This window comes from Dermacentor albipictus, chromosome 4, assembly GCF_038994185.2.
Source record: "Dermacentor albipictus isolate Rhodes 1998 colony chromosome 4, USDA_Dalb.pri_finalv2, whole genome shotgun sequence".
Lineage (NCBI taxonomy): Eukaryota > Metazoa > Arthropoda > Arachnida > Ixodida > Ixodidae > Dermacentor > Dermacentor albipictus.
The window spans coordinates 133,109,235-133,125,942 of record NC_091824.1 but is presented as its reverse complement, the minus strand read 5'-3'; the positions used below and the strand labels follow the sequence as shown (position 1 = coordinate 133,125,942).

The window sequence follows — 16,708 nt, the reverse complement described above, 5'->3', positions numbered from 1 at the left end:
AGATAAAGAAAAATTCTTCACATATGTATGGCAACCTCATAACTGATACGTCACAGATGGGAAGCCCGTATAAGAGTCTTGTCACACCCTTGGGATGTACTAGGCGTCTCTTTGCTGTCTTTCAACCTTACTCAAAAGCATCAACAACTGCTGCTGCTTTCGAACGAGGCCTTGGCTAGCTGGGTTTCTTAACGGCACTCCATGCGCATGTCCGAGGTCTTTCCCTCCGAACCCTGGACGAAATCAACAAACCCCATGGAAAAACCAGGGGAGGGGATCTACACGTACTACCAGAATACCACGTATTACAGGGATGGTAGACGAGATTTACCTCTCCCTCACTATTCCCTTACCGCCCATCAGAGTTCAACCTGGCGCCAGATCCAGACCAAAGCATTTATTTCTACCTATCTGGCGCATTTATTTTACCCTGGTCTCCATAATCCACAATGTACCACCTGCCGCGAGCCCCGGGCAGATCTTTTACACTGTTTGTGGAGCTGCCCCACGCCTATGGCGGTAGAGCCTATTCCCAACCCTTCCTTTTCCTCCTGGGAGGCCGCTCTTCGGGCCACTTGCTCGGATGACCAGCTTTGGCTGGTGGACCGTACTTGCCTAGAGATGTCGGCCAAGGGCTCCCGGACGTCTAGGGAGCCCAACCACATTTAAATACATTCAATAAACTTTTATCCATCCATCCATCCACGCAGGCTAGACTGCTGCACAATGTAAGCAATTTTCACCACCGCAACTGTGTAGGAGGAGGAGGAAAAGAAGGAAAGAAAGGTAGGGAGGTCAGCCAGACGCACATCCGGTTTGCTACCTGCACGGGGGAAGGAGTTTAAGGAATGCAAAGAAACAAATGAGAGGGCAGAAGAAAATGCTCTCAGTATGAACACGGGTGGTTGTCCAGCACTTCGCGCATACAGTCGGTCATTGAGGCCAGTCAATTTCATGAACTGTAGCTGTGCCCCCGTCGCTTTCTAAGCCTGCACGCATGGGGCCATGGTCCGAGAATCTTACCCCCGTATGCAGAGATGCAACTTAAGTCGAAGCACATGCTTGACTTGATCCGAGTGACGCCTATCGGGAACGCGCCGAAGGAAACGCAGTGAGTGTCTTTGGGCACGTTAACGCCAGGCGTCATCTAAATAAAGCCAAGCATGTGCTTCGACTTGAGTTGCATCTCTCCATATGGGGGTTAGTCTCTGAAAATGACTTGATGTCTAACCGGTTTAACACCCTCGAAAGAGCGTCACGTTCGATGTCATAGAGATAAAAATCAAAACACGCCCTCAATCGTCTCTTCAAAGTAGCATATGTCACAATTCGGTGTGTCGAACGTTCCAATAAGGTATGATTAGGCTTTCGCAAAAGCCACCCCTAACCAGAGGCGGCACAGTAATGTTGCATCACAACCCGCCGTGGTTGCTCAGTGGCTATGGTGTTGGGCTGCTGAGCACGAGGTTGCCTGATCGAATCCCGGCCACGGCGGCCACATTTCGATGGGGGCGAAATGCGAAAGCACCTGTGTACGTAGATTTAGGTGCACGTTAAAGAACCCCCGGTGGTCCAAATTTCCGGAGTCCTCCACTAAGGCGTGCCTCATAATCAGAAAGTGGTTTTGGCACGTAAAACCCCATAATTTATTTAATGTTGCATGAGGGCTAGGGAAGTTCCATGGAATCAGCAGCTTCAATGTAGGATTTAGCCGGTGTAGATGACAGATGCAGAAAATTATGGTGTTCCACAGAGTTTGTCTCAATTTGAGCAAGTAAACGAAGACCTCTCGCATCATCTGTCCTTGAACTGTCAGTGTCATTATGGGCTGACCGGGTGGCATCATCATCAAGATCATTTCCGGCGATGCCCCAGTGCCCCGGAAGCCATTGGAAGATGATGTCATGTCCGTTTATGAAGGCTTGATGGAAAACTTCTCTTGTCTTAAACACCAGTTGTTCATGATTCTTGCGACGTAAGGCTGACTGCAGACTCCGAAGCGCTGCTTTGGAGTCGCAAAAATATGACCCACTTTCGAGGTTTTGCTTGTGCCACGCATTTAGCAGTGGCACGCCGGGCGACAAGTTCTGTTGCCGTAGAGGTCGTTATGTCCAACACATTGAACTTGACTGTGACTTGTAAGGCCGAGATACGAGCGCCTGTGGAGCTGGTGGCTGAGACAGATCCATCGGTGTAATGTGGGTTCTTTGTTCATAAGCCTCGTTCAGTAAGGACAGTGTCAACTGACCTAGAGCCATTGTCGAATGACGAGCCTTCTTCGTGTTTATACGTATCGTGAGGCGTACTTGGGGCTCTCGTAGGCACCACATGGGCAACAGTAGCCTTGCTGCTGGTGTAAAGCCTCACGGAAGGTAGCCTTGGGGTGTCGCAACAAGTTTGGAAAATGTGGCTTGAGGTTTTTGTGTTGGCAGATAAGCAATACAAGTACACGACATAGATGTCGGACGTGTACTCTAAGGGTGTTAATTGTCATATATGTTGCAACCAAGTAGTCTCTAGCAATCATGATTGTTGCATGAGTCGAGGCGCATCTTGGTACTCGAAGATATGTCCGCAAGCCTGGCCTTGCAAACTTTCGAGGGTACGGATATTTGTTTTATACGTGTTCGACAAAGCCTGGAAGCTGTGGCATAAAAAGTCAAGAAACAGTACTCTGTACAGCGGCAGTATGGACCTTACCGACGTGCCCTAAGCTTTTCCGTACAGGAACTTCATTATATGTAGAAAAGAAATTAGTTTCGGCTTCAGGAAGATGCAATGGAATCGGTATACCGTGGCGTGAGAAAAAAAAACGGTCACGGATTACAAATACTACGGAATAAATACGACTCATACAGGTTCCTTTCTATTTAGATTAGATACACACAAGGTAATGTTTATTCCTTAATCGTTGATTATTACGTTTCAAAGAAAACTCATTGCTCCGACAATGATGTGTTCCACTTTCAGCTGATGTCGACGACGCCGTTGCAGGCCACTTCACGAACATCGTTGCGGAACTCCCCGTAACCGTTTCGGTGTAAAATGGCTGAGTATCGAAACCAGGACCATGACCTTGCTGGTGTGGCTACTTTATCATCCTAGCTAATCATAAGGCAGGTGTTTTTCCGAACGTGAAAGAAGCCCGTGAATAGACGCAAAGTGCCTTGAGCGGCCAGTCGCGCGACAATTTTGCGTGTATTTGCGGGCTTCTTTCGTGCTTGGAAAAACATATGTATGTAGTACGTATTGAGCAACAGAAAGCTGTATGGCGAGTTTTTCATGTTGCTCTGCAGTTTCCTCATTCACGCTTTTCATGTAATTGTATTAGTTGAGAAGCTAATAATTAAGAATAATTAACAAATAAGGCGGAATGCAAAAATAATCTGAGCATCTCCAAGCGGCGGCAAACGAGATTAACTTCCTTATGTTGAGCTAAGTGCCATTCGGATATTTTTAAAGCTTAGCTTAAGTTAAGTGGAGACACCCTGTACATGAGCACGTAAGACAACACTAGACGGTCTTACTTTGAACTGATTTTACTGAAAGCACCATGTTTGGCCATGGAGTAAATAGGAGCATTTCGTACTCTATGTCAGAACGTCTCAACTGCAAGAACTCGGGCGACGAGGCGTTCAAAAGAATTCCAGTTTCTTTGCATGCTGCGCGTTTAAACCACCACTCATGCATGACGCATGAATTACTGCATGATGAGCCGTCGCGACACAAAATTAACTTTTTTTTCTTGTGTGAACGGTACCCATTCCTATTTCATGTTTCTCGAACGAAAACTATCTTCAAGGCGGTGTATATATGTTACTAAAGCTATGTGCTGTAAGCAATTTTAATTGGCCCATATACCTACTAAGTTGCATTCTTTCTTCCCAACACACACACACACACACACACACGCACACACGCACACACACACGCACACACGCACACGCGCACGCACGCACGCACGCACGCACGCACACGCGCGCACGCACGCACGCACGCACACGCGCGCACGCACGCACGCACGCACGCACGCACACGCGCGCACGCACGCACGCACGCACGCACGCACGCACACATGGGCATGCACGCACGCACGCACACATGGGCATGCACGCACGCACGCACACATGGGCATGCACGCACGCACGCACGCATGCACACATGGGCATGCACGCACGCACGCACACATGGGCATGCACGCACGCACGCACGCATGCTCACGTGCACGCACACGCACGCACACATGGGCATGCACGCACGCACGCGCACGCATGCACACATGGGCATGCACGCACACGCACGCACGCATGCACACGTGCACGCACACGCACGCACACATGGGCATGCACGCACGCGCACGCATGCACACGTGCACGCACACGTGCACGCACACGCACGCACACACGGGCATGCACGCACACGCACGCATGCACACGCACACGCGCGCACACTAGGCACGCACGCACGCACGCACACACGGGCACGCACACGCACGCACACGCACGCACACAAGCGCACGCACACACGCGCACGCACACACGGGCACGCACACGCACGCACACACGCGCACGCACACACGCGCACGCACACACGCGCACGCACACATGCGCACGCACACACGCGCACGCACACACGCGCACGCACACATGGGCACGCACACACGGGCACGCACACACGGGCAAGCACACACGTGCACGCACATGGGCACGCACATGGGCACACGCACACACTAAAGGTTGCGTGATTGCTGGTAATCGAATAAATGTCTGCAACTAAAATGCTACTGCTGGAATTTCCTCAGCAAGGCTCGGAATTATGTTTGTTTTTAAGCTTCCTATATAATAGCTACAACCCCCTCCCCCCTCCTGTATAATGCACATTAAGTCAAACATAGCCTAATGTGGGTAAAATAAGACTAGGTGCAGTTATAGAATGCGTGCTCTCTAAACAAAGGTAATGGCAATATTCACACGTTTGGTTGATTTGGTTTCAACTAGAACTTTATGTTACGCATCCTACAGGACGATACCAGGCGACGCCTTATAATATCAGCTCATGAAACTATTCCTCGGATTGCCGCAAACTCAAGCTCCATACTACTTAAGGAACCGTTATACTTATACTATTTAGGAGAAATCTCTTTTATTACGACGTCACTATGTTTCAGGACAAACGTTTCCGGTTACCTAAAGATATGTGAGAATGCGCACGCTGTTAAAAGCAAGCTCATTAAGTGAGCCATCTTGATCACACACAAGTACTTCTATGCGGAAATGACGGTGCTTTGTATAGATTTACTGCACACCAGCTAGGCTAATATGCTTTATCATTCCGTTTATTAAATAATAGCGGCAAAGTAGTAGAGTAAACTAAAATATTAAAAAAAATTCCGCGCAAGGAACTTTTTGGCGCAGCGTAAGCCGGTGGAATCGCCCCGTCACCCTATAAGTGAGATTCTGCCAGGCTTCTGTTCTTCAGGTTATCGTGTAAGCCGGTAATGATGCCGCAACGATCAGGCTCGTGCATTGGGGCTCCCAATGGGCAAGAGAACGCCTCGCTGAAGGGAGCGAAGTTATTCAAGAGCACGTTGCAGGGATGCGGAATGTCCACGTCGCAGAGGCTGAGACAGAAGACGATGAAGAAGACCTGCTCGTCGGTGAAGGAGCTGTTTCCAATGCTCAACAGGCGATTTATGCCTTTGGCAGCTACAGGCGCGGAATGCTTGAACGCATGCCATGCGGTCACTAAAGCTACGCTGTCACTTAGGACGCCGTCGAAGCCGGAGCTGCACTCCAGTGACCCTAGGGTCATTTCTATGATGTCGAGGCCGACCCGTCGCGCCATGTCAGCTCTTTGGTCCGCCTTGATCATCTGAAAAAAAAATGCGATGAAAGGAAAAGAGGATTAGTTGCAACCATGACAGAATCTTATTATGTCCGCAAGTCTTGAAATTGCTTCCTCGTGACCAGTGTGCAGTTCGAATGGTGCACATAAATTTGTAAAAAAAATTAAAGTTACGACAAACAAAGCTTTGCACTCATACTAGAGGATTTTAGCTGAGCGTTTACTGCCCGCTCCAGATGGAGCGGCATAGACCAGCAATTTTCACCCAACCGCTTAGCGGGAACCCTGGTGCGCTTCCGCAGAATAGAGAGTTTTAGATTAGCAGCTTGCGTTCCCTAATCTAAACTCTCTATTATGTTCGTGTCGACAGCCGAACGGAAATAAATTCCGTCACTCCACTAGCTCTACTTCGGAAGCCGATTGATCAGAGCCTGAGGGCGCGTCTACTTGGCTTCTTGGCAGTGGCTCATCCAAGCCGGTGTAGCGAGTCGCGCATGTATCGGCAAGGCGAACTTATCAAATGGGAAAATTTACGCAGTTCTTTGCAGTGTCTCAGCGCACCATATCTGTGCGCAGCGGAGCGTAAGCGACATTCAACTAAAAGTGTCTACTATAATATAGCGAGAGACTTGCCACCAGTCGCTCTTTCCGTCAACTATACGGCTGGTGCACAAGCGACCAATTTGAGAAAACTCCTTCCTTCTGTCATTGACTGGCATCGTGAAATCTTCATAATGACTATCCTATGCCTCAGCTCTTGCGTGGGGATAACTAGTCAAATTTAGTTGTTAGTTTTACGATCTATTGAGGAACACTATAAAAAGTTCATTGTTAGGCAATTGAAATTAGCCTCGCATGGTTATTATGCTTAGCGATCATCTGCGTCAGCGACACAAATACGGTATAATGCCTAGTTATTTTTATATGCTTGAAATTAATAATAAAATGCATTGTAAACAGTAAATACATATATGGTTAAAGAAACATCAGTTTATCACGGAATGCGATAACCACGGAATTGTGCAAAGTGCTTTATCAGCAATCTCGCTGTAATCCTACGAAAATTTCTTCTTCTACTCGCGAATTCTTGAGAGGTTGAACGTTTGCCGAGGCAGAGTCACCGTCGATAGTATATAACGAAACGCTGCCATGGATAATCTTTGTTATAATTTCGTACATTTCCGCGGATCTCCACCATCCCTTGAATTCATAGAGCATCAGGGCGTAGCCTTTAGTACGAGACCTGTGGTGACCGCACGTAAAAACCGAGCTTGGGGAAATGTGGTACACGTGCTTCATTTGATGGAGAACACAACAAGCATTATACAGTTGACATGATACGTTGCCCCGTGATTTTCTGGCGTGCGCCTTCTCATCACTTTGATATTTCAGCTGGAAAAGGTGAATGTAGTCCAGCGTGTGTCGTGTATTTTCCATCCTAAGCCTCGTCTCCTGCGTGGTGATAACTAGTCAAATTAGGTTATTAGTTTTACGATTGAGGAACATTATAAAAAGTTCATTGTTAGACAATTGAAGTTAGCCTCGCATGGTTATTATTCTTAGCGAAGTTATTATTTACGCTTGCTCACTGCTATTTTGCTTCATTAACATGACACTGTTCGCCACCAAAAACGGTTGGAATGCCAGTTATGAAAAGCGATAATTTCTGCTTCTATTTTTGGGCTCCTACTATTGTCAGTTAACTTCGCTAGAACATCTTTAGAAATGTATACTTCATATTGTTATATTTCTTTGTATAATGCATATGTAACTTCATCTTTCAGTTCCGCGAATTCCTATAAGCGGGCTTTCTACTTTGAGTGGAGTCGCCATGGTTTCCTGTAAAACATTTAGCCATGGTCTATGGCTCATCATCGCTGAGGATTCCTTAACCACCGCGAATAATATGTTTCTATTTGCTAAATAACCTACTGAATTCTGTATCTGCTAGCAAATATACTCTAACCGTTTCTCACGTTTTTCCTGTTTTAGGTTTCGTAATCTCACTGCCTACGTATGTGTCCAACTGATGTCATTGCCCACAAAACTCTAAATAGATGTATGAAACAGTTTTCGTTATAACTTATTAATGACGTACTACTCTACCCAGTGTGGCAGAATCATTCGCTAAGATATCGCGTTGCGTCAATCATAAGAAACCGAGCTTCACTCACGGAGGCAGTGGGAAAACCGTGAAACTTGCTCTGCACTTCGACAAGGTTACAAAGTGCTTGTCAAAATCACTGTGGATTGCTTCCTGATAAGGTTTACTACCATGGGCATGCCCAAATACACCTCACAGCCACTCTCATAATTGTTTTGTTTAGTTTCTTTTTCTATGCCATTCGATCGCATTTCGGGATGGTGGCGCAATCCTACCGGTCTTCATTGAACTCTGCCTACCCAATGCAGTCACGAATCTTGATGGGCAACTCACAAATATATAAATGTTCTACACTTTCATTACAGACCGTTCTAGACAAAGCTGTGAAATAAAGTCTTGCCTGTCGTATGGCGCATGTTTAATTTTTTGCGCTCAGTTCTCATAATTGGAATGATTTAGTATCAGTTTAGTGCGCAATAATTGTCGTTGCATTTTCCGGTAAGGAGAACTAACTGATCGGCTCAATCTACATAAACAAGCTACGCCATTGCCGCAATCATTGTTAGAAGGCCTCCCAAAAATGGCAGCACCTTCACCAAACTGGTAGCGTGTGGAAATATTTAACGCGCTGAAATGAACTGCAGCCCGCTGGAGCAGGTTGGGAATTCGCTTTAGGGACAGCCAATGGGAGACGTTTCTGCATTGCCACAGCCACTTGACACAAGAAGCAAAAACAAGTCTTTACATCAGTATGTACACCGTAACTGAAATTGCTACTCCCATTGATTAGGCTAATAGTTAATATCCTCGTTATTAGGACTAAAGTGGGGAAGAATGGTTGCGTTACTTACGGATGGGTTCATAATTCCGAAAATGCGTGACAAGTACAAGGCTCCAAAGCCTCCAAAGGTCGCAGCTCGAAGTACAGCCGCGCTGCTTGCGCTGAACAGTGGAGCCTGCAGCGCAGCTTGCGACACCCGCAGCTGTTTGCGAATAAATAAACATGTAGCAGCATTAACATACCATTGGGGAAAGCACCAACTAAACCAGTGCTCAATGTGCGAGAAAGAAAGAAAACATGGCGAAATATATATGTATATCTATGGCTAATTCGAACACAGAAGAATTAATGGTGGAATATTCAATTGATGTGTAACATATTGTTTCCTCAACCCCCTTCACAATTCATCAATACGGCTTTAGTTTATTTTCTTGGCCTAGCCCACAACTGCGGGGCAGGTGATTCATGTTTGTTCTGCTGTTCGCTATGCTGTGTCCTGGCGTAAATACGTCTGATTATTAATTTAGTAAAGAGGATTGAATCCATCAACTTGAATTTATCTATATAAGCATTACCACAACACGCGTCCTCCTCTATACTAGCAATTTAGAGCCATCGGCGTACCATTCAATTCCCCTTAAGGCAGTTTTTATCTGGTTACTCGCCTGGTTTGACCAGTATTCGTAGTCAATCAACTCCTGCAGGTAGGTACGCCACCTGAATTGCATAAATTCGTAGCTGGTGTCATTGAGATTCTGCAATGTGTCTGTGGCGTCAAGCCAGTAGTCCAACAGAGAATCATTCGAGTGTTGTTTCATATCCAGGAACCCACTGTACATATAAGACAGGTCTTCATCTAAGTTTTCCAAGTGTTCTGGAAACATCACAACATCAAGACGAGCCATCTTGGAAGCCACGTAGCGCCTGCCGTTTTCGCTCCAAGGAAGCAGGTTCACCGTGTTGATAGCCAAGTCGGTGAGATTCTTGAGAAGGCTTGTCGCGCGTTGCCTTTCGGCGGCCGTGAACAGGCTGAACGCGCTTTCCGCCGCCAGGAGGATGCCCAGCTTTTCTGAAGCCATGCTGTAGCAGTCAATAGACATCAGCCTTGCTGCGCTCTCTGAGTTTCCGGCAAAAATGAGGTGACCACTCGGAGAGCCAAGGACGGTATGCTGCTGAACGAACCGCCACGCCAAGTGCTCCATAATGTCTGCGCGCCTGTGTCTGTAGAAGATGTCGTCTATGGCGACCAGCAGCATTGCGTTAGAGAAGTAAAATGGGAACTGGCGCGGGTCTTGAAATTCAGGCGCGTGAACTTTGACCAAAGCCGTCCATTCTTCAAGACTCACGTTGAGTGTGAGGTCCGCCAGCTTTTTAGTCTTCATTTTGACAATACGATTCCGTCCCCGATCTATGGTCTTGTCCAGAATCAACAGCACGGCGCTTTCTACATGGAACAGCTGCTGAAGTTCGGTGCCACTCTGGCACTCTACATGGTAGAGGCGGCAGAAGTCCTGGTAGTACCTCTCGCGGGCGTTATTTCTTTCCAACGTGCGCACGAAATTGAGCCAAGCCGAAGGTTTGTCGGTTACCTGAATGTGGAAGGCACGCTGGGCTTTCCTTCCCGTGCCGAGTGCGCGGAAGATGGCGTCGAACCAGATGTAGATACCCCACCTAACACTGAGCTCGAAGACGACGAGAAGTGGATTGACGTCGGTTGAATCAACGGCCGTCTTGTTGTATGGCCACGGGATACCGAGGCGGTCCGCAAAGTCGGTCAACGCCCTCAATTTTTCCTGGTTTTCAGTTTGCCCCATACATTTGCGAATGAATCTCGTGGACTTGGCCGACGCACTGAAGTGGGGCTTCCCGTTGAGCAGCAGGTCGGCCACGCGTCGCATATGTATCCGATTCATTTCGACCTCGAAGTTGGAGATGAACTCGCTTCCCGGCTTCCATCTGGAGCAGACGAACGAGTCGAAGTCGACGCATGGGTTTTCTGTGCGGTTCAGTGACTTCGCCAGCATGTCCGCGACGCGGTTGCATTCGTCTGTGGTACACGTGCCACGATTGCGCCCATCTGAAGCTCGGCGTCCCCAAAGTGGCGAAAGAAAGAACAGAGCAGCGATAAGAAGCACGGTGGCCGCGGGCAGCGCCATAGTCCAGTGGAATTTCACAGGTCCGTAGGGCACGTGCGGAACAGTGAACCGTCGTGCCTGTGAGTCTGACTGATGGGATGCCGCCTGAAATAGTTTATTTATTTGAGTCAGTCAGACAGTCGCTTAGTTAATTACCCATAGTAAGAACACACTCAAGGCATGAAATGATAGGCTAGGGTCAAGGTAATATGAATCGAAACTAACCACAACATCAAACTACTAAAGGAAAATATACGTTAACCAGAAAATATATATCTTAATTTTAGTAAAAAAAGAAGCGTAGCCATATATGCAGCAGTTGCATAGAAGAGTGATAACTTCAGGTCGTCATGCTATAAAAAATATTTCGGGAAGAAACGGCCCTATACTTTACGGACGTGGGAACATAAAAACAGAAAAGAAAACGTAATTACGCCCACAACGTAGCAATGCCATTTATGTTAAACCACATATATGCTATCAATTAGATCCCTCCTTGTAAATATTCTTATTGGGCGTGTAAATGAATAGACGAGAATGTCCACTGGAGATCTGTAAGTTCTCCGAAGACAGTAACTACCGTGGCTAGTAGCACCTTAATACCCTTTGTTTAAAGGGGCCCTGAACCACTCTTTACAGAAGTCGAGAAATGCATTTGAAGGTAAAATAGGCCAGTTCACAAATACTTTGCAGCAAAAAGTAATTCAATGCACTGAGCATAAGCGGAGTTATTGGCAATCAAATATTCCTTTGCGCGGTGCTTCCGTTCCTTCTTCAATGAGTTGCACTGAGAAGGCTACGGCTGAGAGAGCGGGGCCACAACATCCCTTCTATACCGGCAGTCCTCGAGGCGCGCAGTTCAAATTTGATTTTCAGTGTTCACATAGACACCACTACTTCCGATTTTCCTGCCTACGTAGCGGCAAACTGGATTGTCCTCGGCGAGCAGCTGTGCGCTCCAACCGCGGACTAGTCGCGGTAACCCGCGACCATCGCGGCCTCTACGCTACGCAGCTCACCGTGCGGTGTCTGCTCTGTGCATGACAGGGCTTGAGTGCGTGCTCACGTTTATATGCTCCAGTCCGGGCGTCTTACGTGGTGCGGAGAGGCTTTGTGCTGCACTACTTTCACCGACGGATAGTAGCCACCGGCAACTTGAGCATTTCGAAGCGCTGTCAATAGCTCAATACGAAGTGAAGGCTGCGAAGGCGCCTAACCAGGAGCGGCCAAGAGTGAGCGCGAGCTGGCGAGCGTGTGCGTGGTGTGACCTTAACTTTCGCGTGCTTCGAGTTTTTCTGAGTGTTCAAAAATAGCAGAAATATGCGAGACCCGATGGTTACGACACCGATGGTCAGAGTGGCCAAAGCCTGATTCCTACGCGGACGGCTGAGGCCGAGTATGAGCAGACGTTAGTGGGTTTCTTTCTGAAGTACGCAACTTACAATCGAAATTTGAAGGCAGATTTGAGGTTAATTTCGGCCTTTTAATTAAACTGCGTCAATAGATGAAGAAAGCTCACAGATCCAAGCACCCTTCATGATTTATTTCAGCTATTGGCCAATGGCAGCCACGTATGGGAATCTGGTATATACGCGTACGAACTAAAGCGTGGATATATGAGGGAAGAGCACGATCCTGTTGAAAAAAGAGCGTTTGAGAAAAAGAGAACTTCGCGCTCCATTTGCGAGCTCCGCGCACCGCGCACAACTATAAAATTTGGTTTAGATGTTAACGGTGGCATATGCTATCCGAGGAGTGTCTTTTCACCAAGCCACGTCTGTAATGATCCATTCACGTCTGTAATGATCGGCAGCTACAAGGCGAGAAACCCAAATCATATTACAAACATTTCGTTTAGCATAGCAGTACTCTAATCAATGCCGGCGCATGGTTGCTCGGTCCTTTTTTAAACGTTACTTTAGTCATCGTTTAAAATTTCGAGTAGCATACAAGTACCAGCAGTTCAAGGTCGCCGTACATCGAAATAATTTGTTTTTAGTGAAATACTGTGCCTGCCTGGCGCTATTTTTGACTTACCCTAAACTTAATTTGGCTTGCTTGTTGGTCCGAATTTATCGGTTCACATAGTTGTTTTTCTTAGTGAGTTGCAGCAAACACTAATAATGACGTAACCACACATTTATTTTCTAGGAAAGGTTTCTAGTAAATAAATAAATTTTGTTTCTGTTGAATTTGTTTCCGAGGTTTATAGCTTGTCCCTACCAGGACCATTCTGGTTCATGAATTGCGCTGCGAGTACGAACAGCCTCAAATCACGCCGCTGGGACTTACCAAGTCTTTCATCAACAAGAAGTAGCTCGCCTGAGCCTGTTGAATACCACGGCGGGGCTTCTCTGTGGCAGCAGGACCGGCCGCTTGTTGTGATTCTCTTGCTAGCTGAATCGTGGGATCCCCAAGGGTAGGCCTGTTTGTCGTGGTCAGCGGGACAGGTATCGCATCACTGTGCTTGACTTCCAGGAATGAAAGCGATCGTCGTTTGTTCGGCTCTGGCTCGAGGCCCGACTTGATATCTGTGCTAGGCCCATCAGGGAAGAAGCCTCGACTTCTACACACGGTGCTTCCTTCCTGTTTATCGTCCGTCCCTTTGGTAGCTGCGGCCGCATTGTCCACAATGCCGGTGGATTCCGGTGACCGCACGAGGCTTAAAGTTGCACACGTAGTCTCTTGCACAGGTGGTCCAAGAGTTCCTGAGGGGCAAGGATATGAATTCGAGTCATTAAGCGGGAACGCTGACTTTAACTGACTGGCCGACCAATGGCACGATGCCGTGCACAGAACTACCATAGATGGCAAATGTAATTCTACAAATGTGTGTTCCCGTTGCCACAGCGCTTGAGGTGCTTTTTTAAAGTGAAAGCTTCACTAACTGCGTCGAGCAGAATTTCGCCGTCGCCAGCAATTTGACCTTCATTTTACTGCAGCTGCACCGTAGCATTGGCTACGCATCACGTGACTCGCCACGCTGAGCTCCGCCTCCGCCGCCGGCTAGGTGCATACGCTCTCCGCAGCTGGGTCGCCGGCTGACCACGTGACTCGCCGCGCATCTGGCCGAGAGTAGCGCCGCGTTCGCCTGTTCGTTGCGAGCTACGCTATCGATGAGAGTGAGCCCGGGCCGCTTTCACTGAGCGTTGCGCGGGAGCGGGAGCATTTTGGCCATCGTCGCCAAGTGGCGTCTGACCACCCCGCGGATATCGCCCAGGGATCTTCTTCACTGGTTATGAATGCAGCAGGCGTAGCACCGCCGATATCAATGTAGCGACCGCGTTCGCGTCCTGTCCGTTTGTGCTTCTACGCTGCGCATGTTCGCGGCGTCTCTTTGGATGTCTAGCATTTGCGCTTTCCCTGCGGCACAACAAGCGTCGCACAGTCGAACGATGCTTGCCTGCGCAAGCCTGTATCACGTTCATCGCTAGCCACTGACATAGGCAAATCCGTCATACCTGGCTTAACGATGATTTTAGAGCTAGGTATAATAATTACAGCTAAGTCAAACGTTAATCAAGGGAAACCAAGACTTAACCGGGCAAAGGCAAGCTTTCGCTTTGCATATCCAGTGTTAGCTGAGCTATGCCGCAGCCAATTTTTTTCCCATGTGCATTAGGAGAAATGGATTGAATTCTAGGACTTCACGTGCCAGAACCACGATTTGATTAAGAGGCATACCGTAGCGGGGGTCACCAGATAAATTTGCACCGCCAGGGGATCTTTAACGTGCCCCCAATGCACGGGACGAGGGCGTTCTTCCATTTTGCCCCCACCGAAATGTGGCCACTGCAGCCGGGATTTGATCCCACGACCTCAAGCTTAGTGGCACAACACCTTAGCTGTTAAGCCACCATGGTGAGACATTAGGATAATTCAGAAAATATTTTAGTTCTGTACACTTTAGCGCAGGCAATTTACTCATATTTTGTGCGACACAGTAACATGTACGCATGACTTAGTGTAGAAAATATGGAAATATGGAAAACAGGAAATATGGAAAGCCATCAGCGGGGTGATATAGTGAATAATGATTTCGTTATTCGTTCATCCAACGTATTTCATGAGTTATAAAATGAGACAAGTGAGGCTGTCTTACTGTCATACGGCGTCGAGTCTGTCTCTTCTTTCGGCGCAGGTATGCCTTTCCCCGCGCTGGAGTCTTTATTCCTGAAATCACTATGGCCGTCCAGCGGTTTCAAAGCGTCTCCATCCACGGCTTGTACTGTCGATGAATATGGTGTAGGTTGTGACTGCAGGTCCTTTTCCCGTGCATGAGTGCTGCCTCCGGTAGTTGATGGTGACAGGCCTGCAGTGGGTGTGGCATCATCCGTCGCTCGCTTTGGCATCTTCTCACGGACGGTGCTAAGTGTCGTCACCGTGGGTGCCGCTCGAGCGCCGCTTGTCGACCGATAAGCCTTGATGGGCAAGACACCGCTTGAAGGCTTACGATTACCTGGCGCTTGACTTCGAGGCTTACGAATTTTCCTACCGGTTTCCGCTGTGGGAGCCTTCTGGGTTCCACTGGACGCCCGATGGGCCCTATCAGGCAAGGCACCACTCGAAGGGCTACGAATGCCTGGAGTTGGACTTCGAGCATATGCATGGCTCTTCTTTTGCCGTGATTTGCCTCCATCCTCGTTTGCGCGATTAACAGTCGGCGCTGGCGTTGATGGTGACCTGGCGTCCATTTCCCGGTTTTGGAACTCAAACGACTGCAATGACTTCGAAGTCTTGAAGATACGGGAAACCACGAAAAACCTTCTTTTAGTTAAGTTTTTTCCTTCAAGTGCCGTAAGTGGGAGATAATCAACAGATGGATGAAAAGCCACCTCGCATGAGCTCAAACGCAACGAACTACCTTGTCTCAACCTTTGCCTCTTCTTAATGGTGATGATGATGATTTCATACACTATGCTGCATACCCACTATGCTGGATCGGCCAAGAACTAGGCGACGTGAGTTCCGTGGGTATGTTTCCAGTGACGATTGCCGCGGGAAAGGAACCATTTGTAAAATAAAATTAATATTTCCATTGATCTCTCAAGTTTATCTATTCTCATCATGACCACATCCTGGATGTTTGCTAAGAAGATAATACCAATAAATAAATATACTATATTGTCAAACATTCCCTGTGGAAGCTTTGTTTCAGGCACAACGTTATTGTTTCGATGTCATCAAAAAATTACGGAAGAAGCCATTTTACGGTTAATGTTAGTGTTAATGCGATTAACGGCAGCCACTGCCCACGCTGCGCCACTAGAGGCGCCCCCACAAAGTTCATTAATGCGGCGTGTGTGGATACGTATTGGGGCAATCATCTGTGAATAAACATGACGCGTGTTCGATACCGTCCCACACAGAAGAAATTGGCACATGTCCAGTGTCTAAAGTTTGCGTTGCAAACACTGGTTGCAAACACTGGTTGCAAACACTGGTTGCGTTGCTACGCAACCTGGACGAGGCCGCAATGGAGCAGCTCACAGAGTTCATGAACGAATGCTGGAAGGCGGGCGCCATCCCGGAAGAGTGGAAGACGTCAACGATCGTCTTTATACCGAAACCAGGCAAACCACTCAATGCGGACAACCTCAGGCCGATTTCACTGACATCATGCGTCGGCAAACTGATGGAGCACGTGGTCCTAGACCGTCTCAATGAACACGTAGAAGATGGGGACGAGTTACCCCACTCTATGTTTGGTTTCAGGCCACACCTGTCCTCCCAAGATGTGCTCCTTCAGGTAAAAAGGCAGGTGATGCAACCCGAAAGTCCGGCGGACGCTCGCCGATTCCGGTGCCTCCTGGGCCTCGACCTGAAGAAGGCCTTCGACAATGT

General features: G+C 48.0%; 2 protein-coding genes across 2 annotated transcripts in view; one reads left to right on the top strand and one right to left on the bottom strand.

Moving 5' to 3' along the window:
• The window catches only part of LOC135898411 (uncharacterized), a 379,518-nt gene that overhangs the window by 82,748 nt on the left and 280,062 nt on the right, over window positions 1-16,708 (top strand). The gene's annotated exons all lie outside the window — the stretch shown is intronic.
• Window positions 5,327-15,738, bottom strand: LOC135898409 (endothelin-converting enzyme 1-like). Its single transcript, XM_065427326.1, has 5 exons — window positions 14,967-15,738; window positions 13,157-13,572; window positions 9,395-10,969; window positions 8,800-8,931; window positions 5,327-5,871 (listed from the first exon to the last, which is right to left on the bottom strand). The coding sequence occupies exons 1-5, from the start codon at window positions 15,556-15,558 to the stop codon at window positions 5,443-5,445; spliced, it is 3,144 nt and encodes a 1,047-aa protein (XP_065283398.1). The 5' UTR covers window positions 15,559-15,738; the 3' UTR covers window positions 5,327-5,442.

What these genes read in the sequence shown, in the direction of transcription:
- LOC135898409 (XM_065427326.1), bottom strand. Translation starts at nt 15,558, where the DNA reads ATGGACGCCAGGTCACCATCAACGCCAGCGCCGACTGTTAATCGCGCA. An exon ending in AGACTCGACGCCGTATGACA is followed by an intron (nt 13,573 to 14,966) that starts GTAAGACAGCCT and finishes CTTGCCCCTCAG; the next exon opens with GAACTCTTGGACCACCTGTG. An exon ending in ACGAATACTGGTCAAACCAG is followed by an intron (nt 8,932 to 9,394) that starts GCGAGTAACCAG and finishes ATTCGCAAACAG; the next exon opens with CTGCGGGTGTCGCAAGCTGC.